General features: G+C 37.5%; 1 protein-coding gene across 4 annotated transcripts in view; it reads left to right on the top strand.

Annotated features, from left to right (window-relative positions):
* Dhx9 (DExH-box helicase 9) overlaps positions 1–23,543 on the top strand; it is a 31,070-nt gene extending 7,527 nt beyond the window's left edge. For 2 of the 4 annotated variants that reach the window (XM_034513385.2, XM_076941345.1), the window contains exons 4-28: positions 644–758; positions 1,843–1,961; positions 2,406–2,554; positions 4,863–4,909; positions 7,297–7,433; positions 7,811–7,900; positions 7,992–8,153; positions 8,255–8,332; positions 8,754–8,945; positions 10,299–10,440; positions 10,886–10,968; positions 12,366–12,522; positions 13,921–14,021; positions 14,748–14,961; positions 15,099–15,193; positions 15,470–15,543; positions 17,133–17,285; positions 18,667–18,827; positions 19,590–19,701; positions 19,979–20,140; positions 20,245–20,372; positions 21,202–21,431; positions 21,521–21,636; positions 21,955–22,155; positions 22,532–23,543. In XM_034513385.2, the coding sequence (XP_034369276.1) occupies positions 644–758; positions 1,843–1,961; positions 2,406–2,554; positions 4,863–4,909; positions 7,297–7,433; positions 7,811–7,900; positions 7,992–8,153; positions 8,255–8,332; positions 8,754–8,945; positions 10,299–10,440; positions 10,886–10,968; positions 12,366–12,522; positions 13,921–14,021; positions 14,748–14,961; positions 15,099–15,193; positions 15,470–15,543; positions 17,133–17,285; positions 18,667–18,827; positions 19,590–19,701; positions 19,979–20,140; positions 20,245–20,372; positions 21,202–21,431; positions 21,521–21,636; positions 21,955–22,155; positions 22,532–23,234 (3,921 nt within the window). In that variant the 3' untranslated portion in view covers positions 23,235–23,543. Of the gene's footprint in view, positions 1–643; positions 759–1,842; positions 1,962–2,405; positions 2,555–3,995; positions 4,135–4,862; positions 4,910–7,296; positions 7,434–7,810; positions 7,901–7,991; positions 8,154–8,254; positions 8,333–8,753; positions 8,946–10,298; positions 10,441–10,885; positions 10,969–12,365; positions 12,523–13,920; positions 14,022–14,747; positions 14,962–15,098; positions 15,194–15,469; positions 15,544–17,132; positions 17,286–18,666; positions 18,828–19,589; positions 19,702–19,978; positions 20,141–20,244; positions 20,373–21,201; positions 21,432–21,520; positions 21,637–21,954; positions 22,156–22,531 lie in introns of those variants that run through there. The other 2 variants (XM_034513386.2, XM_034513387.2) reach the window with 2 other exon arrangements.
* Positions 23,544–25,150: the final 1,607 nt, after the last annotated feature.

Raw genomic sequence — 25,150 nt, 5'->3', positions numbered from 1 at the left:
GCTTACTAACCTCTAAAGAGCACAGTGTTAGTGTTTGTCTAGTGTGGGAGACCCTTAGATTCCATATCCAGCACCAGTTTTAAGTGTTACTGCTGGGTATAGTGGATTGTGTATATAATATGAAGTAATAAAAACAGGAAGATTTTTGTAAATTTGAGACATGTTGCCAAATATACCCTTGAAGATAGTATTATCTCCTGATTAGGATGTATGATATTTGGACATCCTTTAAAAAGATGTTCAAACACTAAGGAAACAAATCAAAATGCTACAAACCAGTGCTACATCCAGGCTGTAGAATGCACTTAGGATCCTAGCAAGTGGGGGTGGGTTACAATATCATTCTTTTTTTTTTTTTTTCTCTTTTGAGTAGCCCTGGCTGTCCTTTAACTCTGTAGACTAGGTTGCCCTTGAACTCAGAAATCCGCCTGCCTCTGCCTCCCAAGTGCTGGGATTAAAGGCGTGCGCCGCCACTGTCCAGCAATATTCTTAAGTTACCTGAACCTTTGTCTTCAAAGGAAGCTAGAGATGGGAAGATTGCTATGAGGAAGGATGTTTAACATATGGGAATCGTTGAGTAGTCTTGAAAGACTCTTAGGTGCTGCAAAAAACAAGTACTTACACTTGACTTTTCCTCTTGTAGATTGTACCACCCCCGCCCATACTTAGTGACACCTCTGATAGCACAGCAAGTACTGGAGAAGGCTTACCAGCACCCATGGGAGGACCACTTCCTCCTCATCTGGCTCTCAAAGCAGGTAAGGGACTTGAATATGTGTACTTAACTGAGGGCAACACAATCATGTTTGGTCAGCCCACCTTGTCATTTATAGAAAAATCAATAAACATGTTTATTAGGTGATCCCACTCAAGCAGCCACTGTTTGTTTAATCCCAGCACTTGGGAGGCAGAGGCAGGTGTATTTCTGAGTTCGAGGCCAGCCTGGTCTACAGAGTGAGCTTCAGGATAGCCAGGGCTACACAGAGAAACCCTGTCTCAAAAAAAAAGTATGGGTTAGGGGGTTGGAGTGATGGCTCAGTGGTTAAGAGCACTGACTGCTCTTCCAGAGGTCCTGAGTTCAATTCCCAGCAACCACATGGTGGCTCATAACCATCTGTGATGGGATCTGATGCCCTCTTTTGGTGTGTGAAGACAGCTACAGTGGACTCCTTTAAAAAAAAAAAAAGTACAGGTTAGTGCTGAAGAGAAAGAAAGAACCAAGTATGAATGAGGACTTGTTCTATATGTGCCAACATCCACAATGTGCAGACAGATGGGTCTGTGGGAAAGTTGGCCTACTTGGGAACTTAATGTACTGTTTCTGTGAAGAAAAAAAAGTAGCCCAGTGAAAGCTAGTCAAATGAAAAAGGGTTTATTCTGCTTTGTAGTCCATGACAAGATTCAAAGTTGCAGAAGCTTAAACCAGCTGATCACCTACAGAGAGCAGTGAACTTGTGCTGTTAATTGTTTTCTATTTTCACTATCTAAGCAATGGAGCACTTAGAGGGGACAGGTCATTCTTCTCTCATTAACCAAGACAATCTCTTTAACAGACCATACTACCAGGGGATTTAGAGTAAAGTTGCCAGTTAACTATCAGACTAACCTACTTGACTGTTTCCTGGAGGTTATACATTGGCCTCCACATGCATAGTCATAGATACTATAAAGAAATAGGCTGGCCAATATAGTTCTGATTACTTCAGATGTCCTTCCAGATTATTGAAAACATGTATCCAAACATGGAGTGTCAAATTGTCATTAGGGACATTCTTTAAAATATGTTGCTTTTCTACCCCAACTTGGTTAATTAAAAGAACAATCTCTCTCTTTTTTTAATAGCAGAAAATAATTCTGGAGTTGAGTCTTCATCTGGCTATGGTTCTCCTGGACCTACCTGGGACCGAGGAGCCAACTTAAAGGATTACTACTCAAGAAAGGAAGAACAAGAAGTGCAAGCGGTAAGGAATCTCACATAGTGTTAAGTCCCATTCTTGAAAATGGGATTTGGGATTTATTTCACAGCAGAGTTGAGTACCTACACAAGTTAATAGCACAGCGAGTTGTTGATTTGTTTGATTTCTTTTGAGACAGAGTCTTGAATCTCAGGCTAGCTTTCATTCCAGTGACCCTAGCTTAAAAGCCTATTTTACTGGTTGTTAGCCCTAGCCTGTTGGACATGCTTTTAGTCTCAGCATTAGGGAGAATCAGGAGAATGACTAGTTCAAGGCCAGCCTGGACTACAGGGTTCTAAGAACATAGTGATATTCTATCTCAATGTTCAAACCCCTGGATCTCAGCACTACAAAAATAAAATCTGGCTTTATATTGAAAAAAACTGCGTTATTATTGTTCCTTATGTACATAAAGGAGTGCAGCCAAATTAATCATCATTGATTCTACAGACTCTAGAGTCAGAAGAAGTGGATTTAAATGCTGGGCTTCATGGAAACTGGACATTGGAAAATGCTAAGGCTCGTCTGAACCAGTATTTCCAAAAAGAAAAGATCCAAGGAGAATATAAGTACACCCAAGTGGGTCCCGACCACAACAGGTTTGCTTGTTTCACTATTTTCCTTGTAAAAAGTTAAGGTGGTTTGACTTCATGCTTATTAACTGTTATTTAGTTAATTGTGTGCATCAGCAATGAATTATGAAAAAGATCTAAGAACTACTGACTTGTAGTTTACCTTAATTTTTGCTTAAGAATGCTATTATATAAGAAGTCCTGCAAATCTTTTGCTGGACTTTGACTGATGCCATGGTTTGCTCCTAGTTGACTTAGTTGGCCAGAGGTGATGACTCCCCAACCCCCCAGTAATTTTACTGGCGATAGCTTTAAAATACTTAAATGGTTCTGGTATGTTTTGTTGTCTTAGAAGTAGATTGTGTGTATTACCTATATCCAAATTTGATTTCAGTTTAATGTTGGCAGCTCTTTTAAGGATCCTGTTACTTGAGTACCATGAAGTTAAAGGATCGCGAATTTCTTAAATATGATTTAAATTAGAATGCCTTTTTTTTCTGTTAAGCTTTTAAAACAATGTAAGGGAAGATATGTGACCGTATGTTTCTCAGCCTGCTTGATGTTCTTCCTAAGAGCATTCCAGGGTGTAGTACTTATTACTCCCAGGAAGGCTCATACAGATTAGATTCTTCAGGGAAGCACTGTGTATTTTTATTGGAAGAGAAAAGGAAGTGCTTCTGGAAAATATTTTGATTCGATTTGCTGTCTTTAATTATACAAAATCAATTATCCAAAATAAATTTAAAACATTTTTTCTGAAATTAAAGTTCTCCCTTGGGTGCAAGTAGCAACCCTAAAATTATTATCCAAAACAAAACAAATTGACCACATACTCAAAATGATGAGAGCATGGCTCCTCCTGCTTCCTACTGCTTTGTTTAGTCCTGAATTCTCATATTATATACTTTTTAAGAGTGTTCTCTATTTTGGTGTCAGAATTTTAAAAACAAAACTCCCAGGCTATAAACAGACTTCATTTCCTTTAATAATACTTCGTCTATAATTTATTGCACTTGGCAGCTCCTGGTGGTTTTTCTTTAAGAATAATTAGAAAGGCTGGTGATGGAGTGCAGGGGTAAGACGTTTGCATAGCATGCATGAGGCCCTGAGCTCAAATTCCCAGCCAGCATCAATGTTATTACTGCTGCTATCACTATTTACCTAAGTATACCTAAACTCATTGAATTGCTGACCCCAACCCGCATCCCCCAAAATAAAACCACCAACATTTGATGTCAGTATCTTACTGATTTCTGATGTAAAACAAAGAATTCAGGACAAGACAATGTAAGAGGCAGACAGTTGGAGCTGGGACACATTGCTCCTGTATGTCCTTATTGAAAGGCATAACAGACAGCAACACCAGAGGTCTGTGTTCATATACACATGTGCTGATGCTTAGGCTGAACTAAGCAATCACATGGGAAACTATTGTAAACTGATTTCTGGTGTTGCTGTTCCCCCCTAGGTGGAGGAGAATGAGATTGAGTGCTGACTTTAAGCCTGGCTGAGAAACATACTGTCATCGGTGTCATTAATGAAAGGGTGGATGTTGTTCCCCTGAAAGCCAGTGGCCTTTGACCCCCTTGAAGCCCTTGTGCCTGAAGGTCAGTTGACAAGTTGAGGAAGGAAACTAACATTTTTCCCCTTAAGTCTCATCTAACCTTTTATTCACAGCACAGTCAAGTTTGAATGTGCCCGAGCAGTAAAGGACCTGCAAAAAAAAAAACCTAAAACCTATATTTACTCCTAGAGCCTGCTGCTAGCAGTTTTAGCTATCTATAATGTGGAAAATGACTTTTGTTCTCTAGGCCCTGGTTTAAGTATCTAGAAAAGTAGGCTAAATTTTTTTGTAACCAAGGACTTCTTCCAGCTTGAGATAAATTGGGACTCTGCCACAGGAGCTACTGGTATATAGTGTTTGCATGTATATAAACTACCCCAACAGGTTGCAGTTGTAAATATGTGTGTGTATATATACATTCACACACTTTTTGAAGAGTTTGGTGTTTTTCTTAGCTCTCCAAGATAAACAATTTTCTTTCATTGAAAGCATTCTCATTCAGACTCTAACCTTGGAATAAAAATAAGCAAATCTATAATCTAAAACCATAACATTTTCTTTTCATGAAAGAAAGCTCATCAGCTGATTTATATAACTAATGTCATATATTTGCAGTTTACATACTTTCTGTTCTAGGATTGGACAAAAATAAGTGTTCGAAATGGTTTTTACTATAATTGTCTAATGCAGTGGGAAACCTCCCTGAATAGGGAGATAATGGAGTGTTTTACAGTGGTAAATTCCTAACCTTTTTTGTATATGTTGTTACAGGAGCTTTATTGCAGAAATGACCATTTATATCAAGCAGCTGGGCAGAAGTAAGTGTAATTGCTTTTTGTAAATACTCAAATATTTTTGCAGAAATATTTTCACATTGAAGGCTTGGGCTACTATGATAGGACATGTAACAACAATGTAAAGAAGTTGTAATGTTTTCCATGAAAACAATTTTAGCCTATTACATAAATTGAAAAAAATATTAATGCAAAGGAACAATAAATTGAATACACATAGGGTCGTAGGAGTTATCAATACTGTCAAGCGAGAGAGGGGAGTTGTTAGACTAGGGAAAGTTGAGCCAAGGAGGTGCACAGTGGAAAGCTCTTTGTCCTAATAAGCAGCTGCCACCACCTGTGGTAAATAACTGGTCTAGGTCTTGAAATATGCCAAAGAAATGTACTGATAGCAAATTATAGGTCTTAATAGTACCTGCCACAAAATTAATATTTTAGAATATTTTGATCTTTAACACAGGCTTTATCTCCCCATCTGCATATGCAAAAGAAACTAATATAATATTTTAGTAATCAAATCATTAAGGCTTTTAGAGTTCAGGGTTAAAATAGGAAAATGGAATTTAACAAGGGTTGGATTGGATAATAGAATTAAATGCTTAAAGATAGCTATTTAACTACATGAGAGCGCAGTCAAACTTGGGCATGGTGATAAGTGACAGTATGCCCTGTATGGATTGTTAAGGTATAAGAAGGATAGCTCATAAATTTCAGTCTAGTCTGGGTTTCAGAGTGAAGCCTTGTTTTAAGAAACAAGATGCTTGACAGTGGTGGCACAAGCCCTTAATCCCAGTAGTCAGGAGGCAGAGGTGGCTCAGGCCTTTAATCCTAGTAGTCAGAAGGCAGAGGAAGGTGCATCTCTTGAGTTCAGGGGCCAGCCTAAAGAGTGAAATCCAGGACAGCCTGCACTACAAAGAGGAAAACCTGTCTCAAGGAACAAAAAAACCCCAAAAGGTTTAAGTGTAGTGTAAGAGTAAGTAAATAGGTAAGATTATGGATTTAGAATATTAGTAGACTGTTTACTTTTAAGGCTATGGAGTTTGGTCTCTTGCACCACAAAACAAGCTGAGGTGCTTGCCCACGATGAACAAGTTCCTGGGCTGTTTGTCAGTATAATGTACAAAAATTGTTCTTGTGTATTGGTTCTCAATGGTAGTGAGTTTAGATTTAGAAGACCCTGAAATACATCTTTACTATGAAACAAACCCAAAACCAACATTTAAGTGAGGGTTGGTGGCTTGCTTGTAGCTTAAGTTAGTTGGTGTAGAGTATTTGCATAAATTTGTGGGACTTGGGGTTTATCCCAAGTACCACACAAGCTATGTAAGGAGTTGCAGGTCTAGCACCATGCTGAAGAATCAGAAAAGTCTGTCTAGGCTTTGAGGGTAGCAATGCAGAATACAACAAAAAAAAAAATATCCCACTCTTTGGAGGCTATGCTGTGGCTACCTGAGACCCTCTCTCGAAACAACCAAACAAACTGAGATCATTAACCATGAGAAAGCAAAGTTATTCATGATAGATAGGCTAAGATGGTACCTATATTCTTTTTATTCTTGAGCACTAAGTTTAAGACCTATTATCAGGTATGTTAGGATAGATAGGGGGTATCTCTGTACCTGTTTTACTGACAGACTCTTAAGTAATTTTTACCGTATATAACAGTGGTTCAATTCATTTGATCAGGAGAGTTAGAAGAATGTCCTGAAAAGAATTCTGCAACTTACAAAAATACTTAAAATTCAGTCTATGGAAAACTTTGATGTATAACCTGTAGTCAGTTTTCACTTTTTTTTTTGAATCAAGTTCTTACCATGTAGCTCTCTCTGACTTGGGTAGAACTGACAGTTCATATTCAGTCTGTTTTTACTTTGATATTTTAAAGCATACTGACATAGTTGTGACAGGCTAATGGGCATAATGTTTTTTTGGAATCCTGGGCTCACATAATTTTAAACTTCAGAGCTTATTAAGTAGAAATATCTTGAGATCTAAGAAGACTGTATATTCAATTTTGTCTTAGACCTGTTTTCAATTCAGTAACATGCAAATAGACAGTTTAGGGGCTGGAGAGATGGCTCAGAGAGATGCTACTGGATGCTCTTCAAGAGGTCCTGAGTTAAATTCCCAGCAACTACATGGTTGCTCATAACCATCTATAATGTGATCTGGTACCCTCTTTCTTGGCCTACATGTATGCACAATAAATACATCTTTTTTTTTTAAATGACGATTTTGTGCCAGTCTTTATCAAAATGATTAGTTACTAGGTTGCAGATTGTATTTGGTTAGTGGATAGAATGAGAAGATCTAAGCTATAATTTGTATCAATGGTTCTTTAGTGCATAAATACCTAGTTGCTTCTGATGGTTTTTTACACAGCTCATTTCTGTCTTTGGTAATCTTTATAGGGATTTTTGCACGTGAACATGGATCAAATAAGAAATTAGCGGCACAGTCATGTGCCCTCTCCCTTGTCCGACAGCTCTATCATCTTGGAGTGATTGAAGCTTACTCTGGTCTTACAAAGAAGAAAGAAGGAGAGAGAGTAAGTTCTTAGGCATAAACATAGTATTTGGCTAAATGAGTTGAATTTATAGTTTGAGGAATGAGTTGGAACAGAGGTGTTAGAATAGGGGTGGAAATAGGGCTTTTAAATGTGAGACAAATAGTGCTTTACTTCTGAGCTATATTCTGAGCTCAAAACTTAGTAATGAAATTAAAATTAAAATCAGTACTCTATGAAGAACTTGTGTACAGTGCCCATTAAGTGAGTCATTGATGAAATTCTCACTTAAAGAGTTGTTGGTTTCTGGCAATCAATAATAGCCCTAATGTCAGCTATATATTAGTTTAGGTGAAATTGGTAGTTTTAAATTATATTTGTGAATATGTTGATTTTTTTTTTTCTTTACTCCTTTGTAGGTGGAGCCTTACAAAGTTTTCCTTTCTCCAGATTTGGAGCTTCAGCTGCAAAATGTGGTTCAAGAGCTAGATCTTGAAATTGTGCCCCCAGTAAGCATATAAACAGCTTTGTATTTTATCTTGTTTTAAAGTCTTTCCTTAGCATACCTTATTTTTATTTATTTTTGGTGTTTTTTAATAGCCTGTTGATCCTTCTATGCCCGTTATACTTAACATTGGGAAATTAGCTCATTTTGAACCATCTCAGAGGCAAAATGCAGTAGGAGTGGTTCCTTGGTCACCTCCACAGTCCAACTGGAATCCTTGGACAAGTAGCAACATTGATGAGGGGCCCCTCGCTTATGTAAGTACAATATGGGTTCTAAAATCAGTTCTATATTTTCCTATGTATCTTTTTTTAGGTCAGAGTTAAATAGATTTTGTTCAATTGTTTTCTTTTTACAGGCTTCTACAGAACAAATAAGCATGGACCTTAAGAATGAATTAACATACCAGATGGAACAGGATCATAATTTACAAAGTGTGAGTGTTGGAGAACTTACACATAATTTGTCTAGAGCTTAAATACATTGTAGTTAGATTTAAATTGAATGGCAGGTTTGTACCAAATTGCTAATTATAGTTAACTATGATAGTGGCTATTCAGGACCTATGAGTGAATTGTACTACTTTCTTGTCTATTCAATATTAAATAAGTGTTTTGAATACTTTACAGCAAATGTAAAGTGATAACATTTTTTGGCAAGTCATTATAAGATGGAAAGTACTTCTGTAATGTCTATGGAGACCTAAGAATGAACTGGGGTATGAAGACCCCAGGATACATTCTTTAGAAATTTTAGTGGGGATCATTTTATTAGATAATTTTTTTCAAGTACTAAGCCAGGCAGAAAGCAGTGCTTTTTATGGAAATGATTTATATGACTTAACTTTGCTGAACCAGGTGTTACAAGAGAGAGAGTTGCTTCCTGTGAAGAAATTTGAAGCTGAAATTCTGGAAGCCATTAGTCAAAATTCAGTTGTGATTATCCGAGGGGCTACTGGTTGTGGTAAAACCACACAAGTTCCACAGTACATTTTGGACGACTTTATCCAGAATGACAGAGCAGCCGAGTGCAATATTGTTGTGACTCAGGTAAGTCATTGTATGAGTTTGTCTTTGGGTTTACAGAATTCTGGCAATTGTTTGAGATGTGGTCAAGTACGTTTTCAAGAGTGTTACAACACATACTCTCCTCCCCACCTTCCCTTGGGGATTTGACCTAAAGCTTTGAACATGCTAGACATAAATCCTTAACCACTGAGCTGTAGCATTCACTTTTTAAAATTTTTCTTTTTTAAAGTTTATGTATGTGAGTAACACCAGACACACCAGAAGAGGGCATCAGACCTTGTTACAGGTGGTTGTGTTCTACCTTTTGGTTGCTGAGAATTGAACTCGGGATCTCTGGAAGAGCAGTCAGTGCTCTTAACCACTGAGTAATCTCTCCAGTCCTTTTTTTTTTTTCAAAGGAAGATTTCCTAGAGTTTGCTATATAATGGCTTTGAATTTATTCTATAGCCCCCACAGCCTTTGAACTCAAATCTCATGTATGTGGATTTATAGGCATTGGCCTGCTTTAGGTTCCCTAAAATTTAAATATGTAAACACCCTATAAGAACTTAAGAGGCTCAGGAATGGGGGTGAGGAACAGTAACTATTAGGGGTATCGATTATCAAGGTGAACTGTTGTAACCCTGGACAACCTCTATTTATGACTTGGCAGTAAGATCACTATCACTCCCACATTTCTGCATGGACTATCTATGTGCAAGGCAGACATTCTTGAGCATGCTCATTTATAGATCATTATTTAAACACATTAAAAAATGTTGGACTGGAATATCGTAGGAGAAGGAATCGACTGTTAGAATGATCAGAATTTTAAGTAGATTAATAAAGGGTCTGATCAGTCTTGACTGTATAGTTATGGTTTCTGTAGGGAAGCTATTATGAAACAGGGATTTTTTTTAGCAGCATGATTTAAAGTTTCTTAGCATTCTCAAGGTAAGTGTGGTTAAACCTATCATTTTTGTTGACAGCTAACTTTTAAAAAAAATTTGTGTATGTGAGTCCTTGAGGACAGTAAAGTGAACCATGTTTTGGCTCAAACTCAAATTAAGTATAGTATTTTTAAGAAACAGTTTCTTGTAGGTTTGTGCCTTTTCCTCTTAATCATTTTTAAAGCCATGAACTAGAAGTTAGAGGCAGTTAGTTACTCTTGCCTGAAAATAAAGCAGATATGTATATAATGGAAATAGTTATATATTCTTCATTTATTAAAATTTTTAAACTTGCTCATTTCTATTATTTCACTGTTAACTGAACTGTATAAGACTTGAATATATAATCAGACTGTTGAAAATTTTTTTATCCATATCACACAAACACTATTAAATAATTACAACTAATTTTGTAATTTCATATGATATTTGTGTTCTATTTCAGCCCAGAAGAATCAGTGCAGTTGCAGTGGCTGAGCGAGTTGCTTATGAGAGAGGAGAAGAACCTGGAAAAAGCTGTGGCTACAGTGTCCGATTTGAGTCTATTCTTCCACGCCCTCACGCCAGTATAATGTTTTGTACTGTAGGTCAGTGATATATTTTCATTTGTAGTTAATTGTCAACTTTTTTGAAAGAAAACTGTTGGTTTGGGGGTATACATTTCAATTCCAGGGCTCTCTGGAGGTAGAGAAAAGTGAGTTCAAAGCCTGTCTGGTTTATAGAGTGCCTTCCAGGACAGTCAGGATGTACAGAGAAACTCTAAAAAAGTAAACAAAAACGAAGATGTTTCTACTTGTACATTAGTTATTCAAGCAAGACCTTTTCTATATAATGCACTGATTGTGTTATGTAGTTTACCTCATTGGTTTGTTTTGAGATACAGTTCTCTGTGTAGCCTTATCTGATCCTTTGTAGACCATGATGACCTTGAGGGCAAAAGCCACAACCCTCAGCTAAAGGTTTGGTTTGTTGCTTAGTTGACTCTGTAACAAAGCAACGTAACTTAATGGTTTTGTTTCTTTTTCTCCCAAGGTGTGCTGCTAAGAAAACTAGAAGCAGGCATTCGAGGAATCAGTCACGTTATTGTGGATGAAATTCATGAAAGAGATATTAATGTAAGTAACCTATGCATGACTTTTTTCCTCCAACTGGAGAAATCAAATCTTTGCTTTCTTCCTTTCTCTTACTGATAAGTGATAACTTAGAGAATCATCAGTTAATAGGTTATTTATTCTGATGAGTAAGAGATTTTTCATAACTTAGTAACTGAGTTAGTAATGATATGACTTGTAGCTAGTGGGATTTTATTAGTTTTCCTTTCATAAAATCTATGCTTTTAGCAAAAATGGTGGTGGTTGTTGACAGCTCATTTCAGATGCTAGTGATAGACATGGAAAATGAGAAGAAAATTACAATTATTTCCCATTCTTACTCTTGGTTGCTTAGTAAACCAATATTCAGTTCTGGCATTTGAACTTTGATAATGTAAAACAACTTTTAATTTATTAGTATTTTTTTTCATTTGCCTTCTTTTAGTAAGATTTAATTTATTTTAAACTCAGATCCATCTGCCTCTGCCTCCTGGAGTGCTGGTATTAAATAAAGACTTGCCACCATCGCTTAGCTATAACAACTTTGTATGTTCCTAGTTACAGATTAAAATCATGGGTGGTCTCTTTAAAGTGATGTCATTGAAGCTGTCCCTAGGCTGCTATTACAATAAACCTTCTGACAAATGCTTTTCTGTATGCAAGGCATACACAGGTAGCACATTTTGTTTTACAAATAAGGATTTACATTGTCTTGAAAATCTTAAGTAGGATACTTATGCACACCTTTTAGTACTATTAAATGTATGTGTTTTAAAGCTGCTGGGTATCAAATATTTCCTTGCAATTAAGCAGATGCCCTATCATTTAGCAAAATGATCAATTCTAGCACTGGAATTTTCATTTAATAACTTCACTGTTTTAGAGAATAGCTTCATTCATACCCTATCCTTAGGTAGTTCTGTTCAAACTCTTTACTTACAAGTGTCATATATATATATACAACCTTTATATAGGAAAGAACCAGAAGTATAATTGAGGATAGTGGTTTAGCAGACATTTTAAACTTTTGAGTTGTTTTGACAGCTGATAGTACTAATTTTTATCATGTTTCTAATGAAAGTTGTGTTGTGCAATTAAACTTAATTTGCTGTAAAGTATATGTTATTCATATATCTTAAGATTTTTTTCCCTTAAGGATGCACATATACACACAGAAACAAATGAAGGGCTGGTGATGAAGCTCAGTTTATAGAATGCTTACCTTGGATACACAGAAGCCTGTGTTTGATTTCCCAGTAATGGTAGTACATGCTTTTGCATGATCAGCCCTTGGAATATATAGGCAGGAGATTTACAAGTTTAAGATCAAATGTGGCTGTATGAAGTTAGAACATCCCATCTTAAAAATGGAAATGTGTTTAAAATCTCTGTTGTACTTTTTATTGATTTTATTTCAATAGACTGACTTCCTTTTGGTAGTACTGCGTGATGTGGTTCTGGCTTATCCTGAAGTTCGAATTGTTCTTATGTCTGCAACTATTGATACCACCATGTTCTGTGAATATTTCTTCAATTGTCCCATCATTGAAGTTTATGGAAGGACTTTCCCAGTTCAAGGTAAATTCTGTGTGGGTGTGATAGGAAGGAAACACATTTTGTGCAGAATGGATTTTCAGTTGAAAAATACCTCATTCAGTGTGTGCCATGTAAGTACAGGGTCCTGAATTTAAAACCCCATCTAGCATCTGAGTACTGTGTGTCACATGGTTGGAGTGTTGGTGTGAGGATTTCTAGGATTTGCTGCATTATGAATGAGCTCAGGTTTGGTGAAAAGTAGTTTTGGAAGATAACCACACAAACATGAACATACAATATACACAAAAAGTTACATGTACCTCTGAAGTCGAAGCTAATGTATTTCTTTGTGTATGGGCTTTCAAGTTCTAGTATTTGCTGTGCTTTTCTTCACAAATTCATAAAGACCTCGAAATGGCAGTGGCACAGCCCATAAGGCGTCTGCCTGCCTGCAGAGGGCTCAGGGCCCTCTGCGCTCTCTCTCTCTCTGACCCGTGGGTTTGAATCCCGAGCGTCTCCTCCCTCGACTCATGGGGGAAAAAAAAAAAACCAAATTCATAAAGAGATTAATGGATGGTAGAGAGTAGTCACTAAGATTCTTACAGATTACAGTTGTATATAGTGTAGTTAACTTTTGTCTTGGCTGTGAAGAGACCATGACCAAGACATCAGAAGTGTTTAATTGAAGGATTGCTTATAGTTTTGAGTTAGTTCATGATTATGGTCTGAACAGCATGCGAGCAGTCAGGCATGAAAGTAGTATTAGTAGCTGAGAGCTCACATCCCAATTGGCAGGCAGAAGGCAGAGATGGGTACAATTTGAGTGAAAAGTTAGTGATGGTACTGGATTAAACCCAAAGAGATTTCTTACAGAAGCATTCTAAATAGTATGTATAGATGTTTTTTCTTATAGATGAAACTTGGTTCCCAAACTCAAATGAGTAAATTTGATAGTAATTGGTTCCTGACATGTGTAGCTCCAAGTGGCACAGGAGCACAACTTAACACTGAACACAATTGGTGAACATTAATTTAGGTGGAGGTGTATGTGCCTTTGGTTTGCAATCTTGGTAAGCCAGTTTGTGGTTGAAGATATGCAAGGTATAATTTGACATTGCTTGGCCTTTTAGAATTTCAGATACATTCTTCCAGTGTGTGCATTGCGATCTTTCTTATCCTGGTGGAAAGTATGACGGGAAATATCAGCTATTTTTGTAAGAATATATTCATGAATTACCTTTGTTTTATCCAGGATCCAAAGGGGGCATACTTAGTTTTTATTGTTGAAATTTAATTATGAAATTTCACTGCTGTAATTAGTTTGTGAAGACTCAAGTTGTTAAAGACTAAAGTAGTTTGAACTATGGATTAGCAAGTGAATTTACAGCTGTATCATTTGTAAATTATCGGGTACTTAACTAACTTGATTGTCCCTGACAGAATATTTTCTGGAAGACTGCATTCAGATGACCCAATTCATTCCCCCTCCAAAGGACAAGAAAAAGAAGGACAAAGAGGATGATGGTGGTGAAGATGATGATGTAAGTAGATTTCTCTTTATACCTACAGGACGGGAGAATTTTAATTATGAGGATATCTGATGGAGAACAGTGGTTTAGGTTGAAGTACAGCAGGAATAGTTGTTGCAGGGTTCTTAACAATTCCAGGTTCAGTGATGAGGCTGTCACAGCTATATAGTCTCTAGTATAAAATTCTTTGTGTTGTGTTTTTGTGTGTTAGTCTAATTTCATTTTTATTCATCACGTTTACATGGGATCCTTGGATTCAGTTCAGGACTCTTCATGTTGTGTATTTTATTTGAACCCAGGACTTATGTAAGCACATTACTAACTTATAAAGCTTAACTTTTAAAATTTGTTCATTTAAAGGAAAGCCCTATATTCATATTTATTTGGGATATTTGCCAAGGAGAGACATCAGAAGGCAGCTTTGAAAGGAGTATGTTCTCTCCTTTGCCTTTATTCTGGGAGCAAAGTCAATTTTCAGGCTTGTGTGGCAAGTGCTTTACCTGTATACTGTTTTCCATACTGTTCACTTTGGTTGAGACAGGGTTTCAGTTTCAGGCTCTTTGAACTAGTTGCTCCTCTGGCCTGCTACATAGCTGATGTTACAAGGACTCTACTGCCAGGTCTGCCTTATTATCTACCTTAAAGTTAAACGATAATGTTAGATGCCATGTGTGTAGAAAAAGTAATATAAGAGCTGTAATAATTATGGCAAATAAATCATGTTTCTTTTTCTTACAGGCAAATTGCAATCTAATATGTGGTGACGAATATGGGCCAGAAACAAAGTTGAGCATGTCTCAGTTGAATGAAAAGGAAACTCCTTTTGAGCTCATTGAAGCGCTCCTTAAATACATTGAAACCCTTAATGTTCCTGGAGCTGTGTTGGTATTTTTACCTGGCTGGAACTTGATTTATACTATGCAAAAGCATTTAGAAAATAATTCTCATTTCGGTATGAGTATTCTTGTTTTAAATTGCCTTTGAGTATTTTTGCTTTTGTCCTGGCTGATGTGTCTGATTGAAAGTTTGTGATGGAGAATATTTGTTTTAAACTTGCTTAGATTTTGTTCTATCCTTTGTGTATCGTAGGAAGTCATCGGTATCAGATTCTACCTCTTCATTCTCAGATTCCTCGGGAGGAACAGCGCAAAGTGTTTGATCCAGTACCGGATGGAGTAACAAAGGTAAACATGGCAGGCATCACAGTGAGATCAGATGTGATGCAGATATTAACTAGATACAGATGTTCTAAGAGCTACTAGGAAAATGCTGAAGGATCAAAAATTAAGTAGAAAAAAACCCTTCCCTTTGTATAGTTGGTTGATTTTTTTTTTTTTTTTTTTTTTTTTTTTTTTTTTTAAATCCTGTTGCTGTTTTAAGTTGGTTGAATGATTCTCTGGTGATGGTTCATGAGCAGAAAGTTTTTAGTGAAATTTTATACTGTTTTTTTTTTTTTTCAGGTTATTTTGTCCACAAACATTGCTGAAACAAGTATTACCATAAATGATGTTGTTTACGTCATTGACTCCTGCAAGTAAGTTCCCAGCACTTTCTTGTTATTTTCTTTTTAGTAAGATATGTGTATCAGTGTTTTGCCTGCATATATGTCTGTGCACTATTTGTGTTCATGGTTCTTAGTAACTTGGTGGGCGCTGGGAACTGAACCCATGTCTTCTGTAAGACAGCAATTAGTATTAGCCACTAAAGAAGGTGTTTCTTCAGCCCATAATTATATTTCTTTTGACTTAGTTCTTCAGATTTTTTGTGTTCAAATACTGGAGCTTCAGTTTTATACTGTTACTCCTAAATTTTAAATTTCATTGTCAAATTTTACTTTTTTATACCCATACAGATACCATGTGTTTGTATGCACTGATTTTAGATTTATAAATATTTATCAGGTTTAGTAGACAGCCAGAATTTACTTTTAGCTTCTCATCATAGATCTTTTATTTGCTCATCCCATTGGTTGTTTGCTCACTGAACTTTTCATGCTACTTTGTGTATAATCATTACTTAGCAGACAGTTGACTTGAGGGCACTATTCTCAGAAAACCCTACAACCTGGTGTTGTGAAATCTACTAGCCTTGATTATGTAGTGCAACTCAGCCTTGAATTAATGGACCTGTGTGAGATGAGCCTTGTCATTGTCTATAACTAAAATGAGTGAGTGCACAGTGATTTTGTAGAGGGGAAAATAAAGGCCTGGTTATAGCTGTTGTTGTACACATTTTCTGTATACTAGTATGTTGTGTTGATGGAATTTGATTTGCCAGCAGTTGTTTATCCAACAGTGGATAGCATTGTTTTAATATCAGTTTCATAGTAGTAATAAGTACCTATAGCTATTTTTAAGGTTATTTGTGAATTTTAAGTGTTCATGGAATCTATTGCTCTTGAGATGTCTGATTTGAACTCAATCCCCTCCACCCCCCAAAACCAGTCCTCACATATCAATTAGATCCCCAGTTGTTGAAATATAATCCCAACAGTGCTAAAGTAAAGATTTGGGGGTTGGGTTTATTTTGTTTTGTTTTCGAGACAGGGTTTCTCTGTATAGCCTTGGCTGTCCTGGAACTCACTCAACTCTGTAGACCAGGCTAGCCTTAGAAATCTGCCTCCCAAGTGCTAGGAATAAAGGTGTGTACCACCACTGCCCAGCTGGATTTACTTTGTTTTTAAGCTTACAGTTCTAGTGGGGCAGAGTTTTTTCTGTACATAAGACAACATCAAGGTTGTACAGTCTGTCCTAGAACTCAGTCTATAGATTACAAAGGCTGTTTTAGCTTGTGATCCTGTTGCTTCAGCCTTGCACCACTTGCACCACTAGGCTGGTCTTTTAAATTTAGTAAGCTGTGAATGCATGTAGCTATTAGGATATATTCTGTTTTATATGTTCACATTCATGCCAGCATATTTTCTGAGAAAGTTGTTCACTAAGCTTGGAACTTTCTGGCTGACCAGAGAGAACTTCTAGGATCCTGCTATCTCTTCCAGCATGTCATAATTTTGCTTAGTGAAAGTGGTATAATGTTGGGAAATCTTTGAATCGTATGGCAACTAAAATAATATGAAGTCATTACTGATTTATTAAACTGTCTTCAATAACTACTTTTTCTTAGACAAAAAGTGAAGCTATTTACTGCTCACAACAACATGACCAACTATGCTACTGTATGGGCATCAAAAACAAACCTTGAGCAGAGAAAAGGGCGAGCTGGCCGTGTACGACCTGGGTTCTGTTTCCACCTTTGTAGTCGAGCTCGTTTTGACAGGTAAATTTCTAAATAAATTACATTGGGTTATTGGGATTGGTCATATATACAGGTCAGTGAAGAACTTGGGGAAAGCTGTCATTTGGGTTCTTTCCATTAAGCCATCTTGATGGTTCAGTGAGATCACAGGTTGGTTTTTAAGTAAAGATGGAGTTTTCATCTCTTACACACATTGCATGCATTTCCTACTCTTATTCCCATGACCTACATTCATATCTTAGAGCCCTTAGTAAGGTCTACTTAATAGACCTTACTTGAAAAATGGGATTTTATATAAGTAAGATTAATAAAAGGGTTTGTGGACATTAGTTCTATTGCTTTATCAATTTGGAGTTACTGATGATATTGGAAAGCAAATCTTTTGAGCACTACAACTTAAAATTTCTATTCCTTTGCATTTAAAGACTTGATTTGGGCTTTATAGGCTCTCACCATGAACCTTTGGGAAATCTCTTAGTTCGAGGCCAGCCAGGACTGTACAGGAAAACTGGGTCTCAAAACAAACGAACAAACAACAACAACAACAAAAAAAACATCACCAAAGAAAGAAAACAGTTGATTGTTCTTGGAATTGAAGCAGCCATAGTTAGGGGGTGTGTGTGTTTGTTTTTTAATACAGTAAAATCATCCACTACTTTTTGAGCATTTTAGGTGAGCTTCAATATTGACTGGTTTGTCCCTGGTAGGGGAAGTAGAATATATTGGTAAATTGTTTTTGTTTCTGTTTTTTTGAGACAGGGTTTCTCTATGTATCCCTGGCTGTCCTGGAACTCACTCTGTAGACCAGGCTGGCCTCAAACTCAGAAATCCACCTGCCTATGCCTCCCAAGTGCTGGGATTAAAGGCGTGCGCCACCACTGCCCGGCTTTTTTAAGGTTTCTATTCATCCTATAGAATTGAATTCAAGTGAATTGAATTTAGGTAATGTGAGACTTTTCAGATTGGTCTAAAAATTAAGTTACCATGATATGCTCATAACAGCGCCTGTTCACTTTCCAGTAAATAGTATTAATAACTTGTACAATTTTTTTGTTGTTTCCAAAATGGTTGGCACTGGGGCATGTTGGAAATGGTGACTTGGTTTGTATTGTGCTGAACTTGGCACCAATTTTTTTTTTAGTCCATGCTTGTTAATAAGCAGGATCAGTAGTAGCCATAATTAGAAGTGACAACATTAACTTTCTATCCTCCTTATCAGTTAAACAGTGATCCTGGCTGTGAAGGTAAAGTCACGAGCCAGTTTTCAGTCAACTAGGGTTAGTTTTATAGTGAATAGGAAAAGTGTGATATAGACCAGGAAAGGTCCATTATATACACAGTTTCTCTACGCAAAGATTTTTGTTAAGTTGTCATGTTTGACTTTTCTACTTCTAAATTTTAGATTAGAGACCCACATGACACCGGAGATGTTTAGAACACCATTGCATGAAATTGCTTTGAGCATAAAACTTCTCCGTCTAGGAGGAATTGGCCAGTTCCTTGCAAAGGCAATTGAACCTCCACCTTTGGATGCTGTAATTGAAGCAGAGCATACTCTAAGAGGTAAGTGTTATTTTCTAAGTCTGTCTTTACCTGATTAATCCTGTTTAAGGAGTGAGTCAGATAAAAAAGGGGGGTCGGGGGGGCTGTATTAGGAAGAATGTGTAGCTATGCATCACAATTTCCACCAGGAACTTGATGGATGACGGGGCATAAATGGGTCTCATTTAGTAAATATTTAAGGTAATAGAGAATGCTAACCAGAACATGGATTCTTGCCTGTATTTAATATTTTAAATGTGTCCTTAGATTTTTTGTTTTGTTTTTTTGTTTTTAAATCTCAAATTTGTTATAAAAGTGGTATGGTGTAAGAAATAAGGCATTGAGTTCAGATGGTTTTGCATTGAATCTGGTACTCACCTGCTTCTCACCACAAATGTATGTGGGTCCTTAATGCTACTGTATCAATGGCTATAGTCCCAATTTGTGTAGAACATACTTTTTTTTTAATAGATTATTTTAGTTCAAGTCTCAATCATCCCCCTTCCCTTCTCTCTCTTGTTGCTTCGGTCCCTCTTTTAAGTACACTGTAGCTGTCTTCAGACACCCACAAAAGGGCATCAGATCTTATTACAGATGGTTGTGAGATAGTGCTCTTAACTCTCAGCCCCCTAGAACATATTTTTATAGCATCTTTTGTCTTAGGTATTCCTGGTCTTGTTTCTTTTGACTGAATTGTTTGCTCCAGGCTTCATATTTGACTTGACACAAAATTAAATACTAATAATGTATTTATTGACATCACTCACAAGTATTTTCCCACAGAACTTGATGCTTTAGATGCTAATGATGAGTTGACTCCTCTTGGACGAATCCTGGCTAAACTCCCCATTGAGCCTCGCTTTGGAAAAATGATGATAATGGGGTGTATTTTCTAGTAAGTTCTTTGTTTTATTCTTAATAGTTAAGATTTAGAATGGGTTTAATAAAGGCAAGATGGCCTGGCAGTGAAAAAAGCCTAAACTAAAATTGTTCATAGTAAATATTTATTATATTTAGTATGTTATTTATTATATATATTTAGTATAATATTATAGTAAATATGACAGAGTTCTTCCCTGATGAGCGCAGGGATAGATGCAGTATCACAGCCAACAGTCCACATTTGAAAATCTTCTAACAAAGACTTAACTGTTATTGTAATGTTGTTTCAGTGTTGGAGATGCTGTCTGTACCATCTCTGCTGCTACCTGCTTTCCAGAGCCCTTTATCAGTGAAGGAAAACGCCTGGGGTACATACACCGGAATTTTGCTGGAAACAGATTTTCTGATCATGTGGCTCTTTTATCAGTATTCCAAGCCTGGGATGATGCTAGGTACGGGTTTAAAAGCATTTCTCTAAGAATTTAGTGAGCTGTTTGCGTTTGTAATTCAGCTTGCTGAGCCTTTGAAAATGAACGCTTTTTCTGTTTTGTTTTAGAATGAGTGGAGAAGAAGCAGAAATACGTTTTTGTGAGCAAAAGAGACTTAATATGGCTACACTAAGAATGACTTGGGAGGCCAAAGTACAGCTTAAAGAGATTCTGATTAACTCTGGTTTTCCAGAAGGTAAGACCTCTTCTATTTATAAACTGGTCATTGTGTCTCATGTTGGTAACTCTAGATCTAGGAGGCTAACGGCAGAATAAAGTCAGTGAGAATCAAATAAGGAAAAAACTCCCCCAAAAAGATAATTTGTGAGCCGTTGTGTTAAACTACAGGTACATTGGCTGAAGAATATTTTATAATTCTCATCTATTTGAACATAATATATTTTTATATGATGGATGAGACACTTAATCCAGCTTCGTATCTCTTAGTAGTAGGTTGTCTTTTCCAAATGGATTAAACTTTGAACGGGAGTGGGCTTAACCAGAAACAGAATATATGTTAGTACCAGAAAGTAGAATTTTAAAAGGTTGAAGCCTGAATTGAAGTAGGGTTTTTTGTTTGTTTGTTTGTTTTTTGTTTTTGTTGTTGTTGTTTGTTTTTTGTTTGTTTTTTTGTAAACTGACAGATTACTTTTTAAAAAATAAAGAATTTTGTAAATTCCGAAGATTATAATAATCTTAAGATGAAGCTATTACCCTGCTTTACTTGGATTCATTCACACAAACCTAACATCAAGGCTGTCAAGCCCATTGCTGTCATTTTTTTTATTTGGAAATGAAAATATTGCTAAGGTATATCTTGGTTGAAAACAGCCATCATTGCAGTGACTTCCTGGTTTGTCTATATTATCTGCTCTGCTATAATAAGAACAGCTGGTGCCTTTGATTGTAAACTCTACTCAAAAGACTGTGTTGGGAGAGTTCTCAGAAAGTTGTCAGAGGGCTTTAAGAGTCAGGCTATTTTTCTTACCTGATTTTTATAAACCATTTAAAATTTTTTTTAACAGATTGTTTATTGACACAAGTGTTTACTAACACTGGCCCAGATAATAATTTGGATGTTGTTATCTCTCTGCTGGCTTTTGGTGTGTACCCCAATGTATGCTATCATAAGGAAAAGAGAAAGATTCTTACGACTGAAGGGCGTAATGCACTTATCCACAAGTCATCTGTGAACTGTCCTTTTAGCAGCCAAGACATGAAGTACCCATCTCCCTTTTTTGTTTTTGGTGAAAAGGTAAGAGGATTAGGGAAGTCTGAAAGATCAGAGTTGTGATATGACTAATTACCTGTCTGTGTGACATTTTACATTTTCTCTATCCACAGATTCGAACCCGAGCCATCTCTGCTAAAGGCATGACCTTAGTGACCCCGTTGCAACTACTTCTCTTTGCCTCCAAGAAAGTCCAGTCTGATGGGCAGATTGTGTTTATAGATGACTGGTAGGGCCTTTCAATTATAATCTTCAAACTGAATTTTTAGAATAAAGATTTCTTAGAATAATGTGTTTAATAATAGTCCATGTAGATGTTGTTAGGCTGGTATATCATATACAGTTTTGTACTAAGGACTGGTCATTTTTGAGATTTTTTTATTATGGTAATACTGAATGTTACTGTTACCTAGGTTTGGTGAATTCTAATGTCTAATTCTAATAAAATAGTTTTATGCCACGACACATGGGAGGGAGTTTGACAAGTACTCATCCATCTCTTTCTGTATATGTTTCTAGCTTTAAGTCTTGTTTTCCTTCATTTTAGGATAAGACTACAGATATCACATGAAGCTGCAGCGTGCATCACAGCCCTCAGGGCAGCCATGGAAGCTCTGGTGGTTGAAGTATCCAAACAACCAAATATTATCAGCCAGTTGGACCCTGTAAATGAACATATGCTAAACACAATCCGACAGATTTCTAGGCCCTCAGCTGCTGGTATCAACCTTATGATTGGGAGTGTAAGGTGAGTACACTAATTTTTGCAAACCTAGAATTATTAAAGTTAGTTGGTAGAGTCCTTGCTACTTAGATTAAATGTTAATTTAATCTAAACTCTTGATACACTTTTATTTATTATTTCTGGCTTCTTTAACATAAGTGAAGACATGTAGTCATGAGTGGGTATAGTTTCCAACAAAGACATTTTTCAAAATTGTACAGGAAAATACTTGATAAAAAAAAATAATAGCGAATTAGAGGAACTTTGAGGTCTATGGAAAAATATTAAAAGTGCTGTTTGTACCACACAGGTCTCATTATTTGGTCAAAATTCATTCACTGTGGTTCTTAATTTAGTGTGTGCAGAGAGCACAGCTAAAGTAATTTTTTGTTTTTCCTAGGTATGGCGATGGTCCAAGACCTCCCAAGATGGCCCGATATGATAATGGAAGTGGTGGATATAGGAGGGGATATGGTGGAGGAGGATATGGTGGAGGAGGATATGGTGGTGGATATGGTGGAGGTGGCTTTGGGGGAGGCTTTGGAAGTGGTGGGGGAGGCTTTGGAGGAGGCTTTAACAGTGGTGGGGGAGGTTTTGGTAGTAGTGGAGGTGGGTTTGGCAGTGGTGGAGGTGGATTTGGTGGTGGTGGGGGAGGAGGCTTCAGTGGAGGAGGAGGTGGTGGATTTGGTGGTGGCAGAGGAGGAGGCGGTGGTGGCTTTGGGGGTAGTGGAGGCTTTGGAAGTGGTGGAGGAGGCTATGGTGTTGGAGGTGGTGGCTATGGAGGTGGTGGCGGTAGTGGTGGCGGCTATGGAGGCGGCAGTGGAGGGTATGGAGGTGGTGGAGGGGGCTATGGTGGTGGGGAAGGTTATAGTATGAGTCCCAACTCTTACCGTGGAAATTATGGTGGTGGGGGGGGAGGATATAGAGGAGGTGCCCAAGGAGGCTACAGAAACAACTTTGGTGGAGACTATAGAGGATCCAGTGGAGATTACCGGGGATCTGGTGGGGGCTATAGAGGATCTGGAGGATTCCAGCGAAGGGGTTATGGAGGTGGTTATTTTGGACAAGGAAGAGGAGGAGGAGGGGGTGGTGGTGGCTATTAAGACTGGACTGTGTCAGAGCCTATGCATACAGTTTAAAAATGCATGCTGTATGTTTTTCTAAGATGTTTATTTGCACCAAAAAAGTAAATCCATTTCCCACTCAATCTGTAGTTCATGTGTAGTTTCAAGCAACAAATGTAGACTAGTGATTTTGTTTATATTGTGTAATGTAAAATATGACCTGTTATACAAGTATCACACATACAGTTTGTATTTTTTTTTTCTTGAAGGGGTAAGGTTTGCCTTTTAACTTAACTTGACATTTTCTTGGTTTTCATTTAATAGAAAATAAAAGTATTATACTGAAAATTGTGTAATTGGTGGTGGTGTTTTTTTTTTTTTTTTTTAAACAATAAGAGTTGAGCCCATATTTCCCCTTTAATGTTAGGGTCTCAGTATATCCTGGAACTAGTTGGTTTGCCTTACCCTCAGAGATTCACCTGCTTGTGTCTCCCAAGTGGTGGGATTTAGGTGTAACTCTGGTGCAACATTTGACCTTAGCTAAAACATTTGTCTTTGAAAACAGACTAAGGCCAGCATTTTCTGTTCCAAATTAGTTTCCAGGGGTTGGGTGGGTCGGTCAGGGAAAGTAAGGCCAAATAAACTATAGAGGTCTTGACCACTGTACTGGTTGGTTTTGTGTATCAACTTGACACAAGCTGGAGTTACAGAGAAAGGAGCCTCCCTTGAGGAGATGCCTCCATGAGATCCAGCTGTAAAGGAGTTTTCTCATTAGTGACCAAGGGTGGGAAAACCCATTGTGGGTGGTGCCATCCCTGGCTGGTAGTTCTGGGTTCTATAAGAAAGCAAGCTGAGCAATCCAGTAAGTAACATCCCTCCATGGCCTCTGCACCAGCTCCTGTTTCCTGACCTGCTTGAGTTTCAGTCCTGACTTCCTTTGGTGATGAACAGCAATGTGGAAGTGTAAGCTGAATAAACCCTTTTCTCTCCAACTTGCTTGGTCATTATGTTTTCTGCGGGAATAGAAACTCTAAGACACATTTATTTAGGCAATGAATAAAGGTGAACTCTAAGTGTTTAGGTGCAGAGAAGAGCTTGGCCAGTTCTTCCCATTAATGTGTATTACAAAGTGTAAGAAAGTTACAGGTGCTTTTGATACTTTTTGAAATTTTTAATTTCCAGTAAATTGCTGGAGTTCTTTTGGGAAAAAGGAATCCTAGAAATCTAACATCTGTCACAGGACACAAATTTTTATTGGTGCTAATAAAATTGTTTTTGACTTCTAAAACAGTTACTGAGTTTGGAGGTTTTAGGTTTAAATTACTGTTTGGAAGTGCAAGGGTGGATCTGTATGCCTTTTAATTGTAGCTGGGACAAATGGAAGCGAACTACTGAGTAAAGCCTTGCATATGTCTAGACTTGGTGATCCTTCAGGTTTTAGCTGTATGAAAGACCTTGGTAATCTCTTAGTGCCCAGAACATCAACTTTGTGGGGTTAGCAAAGAGTGGATGGGGGTTTCAAACAACTTAAAAGCCAGTGCATATGTGGAGAGAAATATGAAGTCATCCCCTTTTGGTTAAGGGGTGGGGGGGTACCTTGGGGTTTCTATTGCTATGGAAACTGGTCAAAAGCTTCTTGGTGGAGTGGGTTATGAAGGAAGTCAGGGCAGGGACTGAAGCAGAACCCATTAAGGAAAGCTGTAGGAAAGGACTGCCTTGCTCAGTCTTTTCCTAAGTCCGGAACACCTGTCTGGGAGTGGCATCACCCATCACCCATCTACATCAATCAGCTGACTTTTCTCAGCTGGGTGCGTCGGACCAAGCCATTAATCACTGTACTCAAGGCTGGGAGGCAGGAGGATTTCTTGAGATCAAGGCCAATGTTTACAGTATGAGTTCTAGGATAGCCAGGGCTGTTACCCTGTCTTGAAAACCACTCAATCGAGGTCCTCTTC

Source organism: Arvicanthis niloticus, chromosome 10, assembly GCF_011762505.2.
Source record: "Arvicanthis niloticus isolate mArvNil1 chromosome 10, mArvNil1.pat.X, whole genome shotgun sequence".
Taxonomy (NCBI): domain Eukaryota; kingdom Metazoa; phylum Chordata; class Mammalia; order Rodentia; family Muridae; genus Arvicanthis; species Arvicanthis niloticus.
Note: the sequence above shows the minus strand (reverse complement) of the source record. Positions and strands in the feature narration are given on the sequence as shown.